Source organism: Microtus ochrogaster, assembly GCF_000317375.1.
Source record: "Microtus ochrogaster isolate Prairie Vole_2 chromosome 14 unlocalized genomic scaffold, MicOch1.0 chr14_random_1, whole genome shotgun sequence".
In the NCBI taxonomy this organism is placed as follows: Eukaryota; Metazoa; Chordata; class Mammalia; order Rodentia; family Cricetidae; genus Microtus; species Microtus ochrogaster.
The window spans coordinates 27,726,572-27,730,552 of NW_004949096.1; the positions used below are offsets into that span (position 1 = coordinate 27,726,572).

The window sequence follows — 3,981 nt, forward strand, 5'->3', positions numbered from 1 at the left end:
CAACCTGTGGGCGGGACAGAGCACCAAGCTCCCACAGGAGACAACCTGTGGGCGGGACAGAGCACCAAGCTCCCACAGGAGACAAGAGTGAGCTCGCCCACACAACAGCCACTCAGGCCCCTCCCACTCCAGCCGCAGTGACCCCAGGCCAATGGGTCTGGCGCTCACCTCCTGTTCTAGCGCTGTGGTACTCCGGCTCTCCTCCTCTTCCTCACTCCCCTGGGCCTGGGCCTGCCGCTCCCGGGCCTCCAAGTCTAGGCACAAGGGTTGAACGGTTCAATTTCTAGTCTGCATGTCTACAATGGCCTGCGTCCACCCCAACTCTGGCTGCTTCCCCCCCACCTCAAACAGGATGCGCATCATACGGCAACCCCGCCTATCTCTTGTGCCCACACACCCCAGTTACTTTACACTGCAAAGGGGCATACGCAGAAGAGATATGGCTCTGGAAGAGGAAAACAGCTCACACCGACCAAGCAGGTTCTCTCCACAAAGCAGGCAGAGCACAGGTGTTGCTGTGTCAGCAGCCCGGGGCCTGATGTCAAAGGTGCCGTGGGAGGAGCTGCCAGCCTGTATCACTGTGGTTTGGCACCAGAGCCTGACCGGGGTTGTGCCTCAGCTGTGATTTATTTCCCATCGCTGATCTCCAGTTCTCACTGTCTCCCTTCCTCACTCTCCTGTGCCAAACGTCACCGTGGCCCCAGCTCCAGCGCCTCTCCTCAGGCAGTCCGGTGCTGGTATACTCCCACACCCCAAGCCCTGTGCCAGCCAGCTGTGTGACAAACCCTCCTCTCAGGCCCAGGACTCACCGCTTTCCTCTCTGCCTACACTTTATTACCTGGAACATGCAGCCCTCTGCCTCCCATCCCAGGTTTGCCCTTGTCCACGCTAAGGAAGTGTTATACCACTAAGCTAGGCCCTAGCCCATTTATTTGTTTGGTAAATTCATTAAAAGTGATTGAACTGGGGCTGGTGAGATGACGAGTGTGAAGATTTCAACTCCCGAGCCCCATGGAAGGGGAGAACTGGCTCCTGCAAGTTGTCTTCTGACCCATAAGTGCTCCGCAGTGGGTGTGTGCACACCCACACTAAATGAATAGATATAAAACAAACCCTAGAAACTGAGCTGTGATTGGCTCTCTTGAGCTCTGGGGACGCTTCCCAGAGCGGAGGCTTAGCAGGTCGTGGCTGGAATGAGTGGGAAAGAGCCAGCGTGGACCGGAGGTGAGAACACTGACTCACCCACCAAACTCAGCGTGAGTTCCCACTCAGGCAAGTTCTGAATTCTAAAAAATATTTATTTCTAACATCACCTCTGAGCTAAAAATAAAGAAGAAGAATTTATTGTTACTTTTCTGTGTATGTTTTGTCTGCCTGCACTGGTACCTGCAGAAGTCAGAGGAGTATTAGATTCCTGGAACTGGAGTTACAGATGGTTGTGAGCTAAGAAGTGAACCCAGGTCCTCTGCCTGAGCAATAAGTGCCTAACCACTGAGCTACGTCTCCAGCCCTAACTCTAACTCGTAACTGGTGTCATTCCTGAGAGTGCCTTTAGCAAACCTGGGCAAAGGCTCCAAGAAGAAAGGTGGGGGACACTAATGACAAGGGCCAAGGGAAGCCGGAGGCCAGCCAGCCTGACAAGGTCACCCACCTAGCTTCACTTTCTTCCTTTTCTCATCAAGTCGCTGGGTCCTCTCTGCTGCCTGCTTCTTGGCTCTCCTCACTTTGTCATACGCGGCCTGGAAAATGGAATAGCACAGCAGAGTCAGTCAGCAAGAAAGGAAAGCTCCGGGCATCTTCCCGGCCCAGGACTCAACCCATAGTTAGCAGCAAGTACTGTACCACAGCAGAGGGGCGAGGGCTCTCACAACCTGGTGCTACTTAAGCCCGCCCCTGCTGAGCTTCTGAGCTGCACGGGACTGGGGACACCTAGACTGCAGCGGTCTCTAATCACTGAGCACAGTTCAGTGAAGGAGGTACCACTTACCCTGGCTGCAGCATCGGTCAGTACCTCCAAGGCCTGGGAAAGCTGGTGGAAGAGTTCAGCTACACACAACAAAAAAGCAAGAGGAGAGAACAAAATGGAGCTGGGTAGTGACAATGGAATCCTTAAAAAGCCCAGGTCAGCAAGACCAGCCAACAGTGAGCAGGAAGTGTATCCACAATCAGCTGGACACCCCATCACATGGAGTGAACTGGGACCACTGCTCAAGGCACGCCGTGTGTGTCTACACCCAAAGCACAGACACCCAGAGCAGCCCCCCACCCCCACACACACCCAGGGTGCTCTAGGGCCTCACCTGCTCTGGGGTTATCTGGATTTTTGTCTGGGTGGCAGGAGAGCGCTTTTTGCCTATATGCCTTCTTCACCTAGAGGAGTCAGAAAACACAGTCACACAGCGGATGCCTTCCCAAGACGTGTGGGGATCAGTCAATCCCATGCACCACAGAACCTACAGCTCCCTTTGCACAGCCATCATGACACCCGGAACAAAGAAGGGGAAGGCCGTGAAGGGAGCTGCACTGACACAAAACAGAAGGGTAGGGCCTGATTCCGCAGAGCGCCCAATCTCATCAGTCGGTCCTGGTCTCGGGACAGCTGCCTGCTAACAGCTACTGGTACACTCTTGGTGGGTATGGCGGCTGTGGCAACCTTTCTGAAGGAAACTTTAGCTCCCAAGCTTTGTTATTTATTTATTTTAACTTATCTTGTGTCCCTGTGTGCTTTCTTTTCTTTTTTTCTTTTTTTTTTTTTTTTTCCGAGACAGGGTTTCTCTGTGGTTTTGGAGCCTGTCCTGGAACTAGCTCTTGTAGACCTGGCTGGTCTCGAACTCAGAGATCCGCCTGCCTCTGCCTCCCAAGTGCTGGGATTAAAGGCGTGCGCCACCACCGCCCGGCCCTGTGTGCTTTCATAACATAGTGTGTGTGGAAGTCAGAGGACAGCACGCGGAGCTGGTTCTTTCCCTCCATCACGTGAGTTCCAGGATGGCGCCCAGGTGGTCAGGGAGGCGCCTATACCCACTGAGTGAGTGCCTTAGCCTTATATCTTAAAATGGACGGACGGACGGATGTAGGAACAGATAGATGGAGCAAGGATCGCAGGCATGCACAAAATGCGACGGGATCTTTTTTTTCCAACAATGTCTTGATGTGACTGAGTTTACTATTATAGTCCAGGCTTACCTAAACTTACCTATTCCTGCCCCAGCCTCCCAAGTGCTGCGATTACGTACGTCTACCACCAGGCTAAACTCTAGCATTTCTTTTTTTTTTTTTTTTTTTTTTTTTTTTTTTTTTTTTTGGTTTTTCGAGACAGGGTTTCTCTGTGGTTTTGGAGCCTGTCCTGGAACTAGCTCTCTAGACCAGGCTGGTCTCGAACTCACAGAGATCCGCCTGCCTCTGCCTCCCGAGTGCTGGGATTAAAGGCGTGCGCCACCACCGCCCGGCTCTAGCATTTCTTATATTAGCAAAAATGATAAATCAGGGCCTGGAGTGTTGTGTGATCTTTTGATCGCTTTCTGATGTTGCTGAGACTGTCAATAAAAATTTGCTTTGAGTCAGACGGCGGAGCTAGCTACTGACAAAATTAACCATAGAGGTTTTGGAGGACTTAGGCCAGATAGAGAGACAGAGAAATAGGGCCGTGCTTAGAGAAGGTCTCAGCCCTTCTGGATGGAGGAATGAGAGAGATAGGAGGTCAGTGGTTGCTTTTCTGCTCTGATCATTCAGGTTCTTACCCAGATATCCTGGGTTTTTACTGATAAAGAATAACTAGATAAACACTTCACTGTGTTTGGTTGAAAGCGTCACCTCAGCTCCCTGTGGCACCCCCTTTATCCAAGGAGTCAGAAATGTTTGGTTGGAAGCATCACCCCAGCCTCCAGGCATCCATTTATACAAGGACTCTGCAATGTTTGGTGAGACGTTCCAAGTCCCCTCCCCTGGGAGTTGCCCGTCCAGATTCCACCTCCAAGAAAGCCC

The 3,981-nt window shown here is 52.1% G+C and overlaps 1 protein-coding gene across 2 annotated transcripts in view; it reads right to left on the reverse strand.

Annotated features, from left to right (window-relative positions):
- The window catches only part of Dnajc17 (DnaJ heat shock protein family (Hsp40) member C17), a 34,468-nt gene that overhangs the window by 11,049 nt on the left and 19,438 nt on the right, over nucleotides 1-3,981 (reverse strand). For both annotated transcript variants that reach the window (XM_026787738.1, XM_005364263.3), the window contains exons 2-5: nucleotides 2,301-2,370; nucleotides 1,988-2,046; nucleotides 1,652-1,739; nucleotides 169-254 (exon numbers count right to left, since the gene is read on the reverse strand). In XM_026787738.1, the coding sequence (XP_026643539.1) occupies nucleotides 169-254; nucleotides 1,652-1,739; nucleotides 1,988-2,046; nucleotides 2,301-2,370 (303 nt within the window). The remainder of the gene's footprint in view (nucleotides 1-168; nucleotides 255-1,651; nucleotides 1,740-1,987; nucleotides 2,047-2,300; nucleotides 2,371-3,981) is intronic.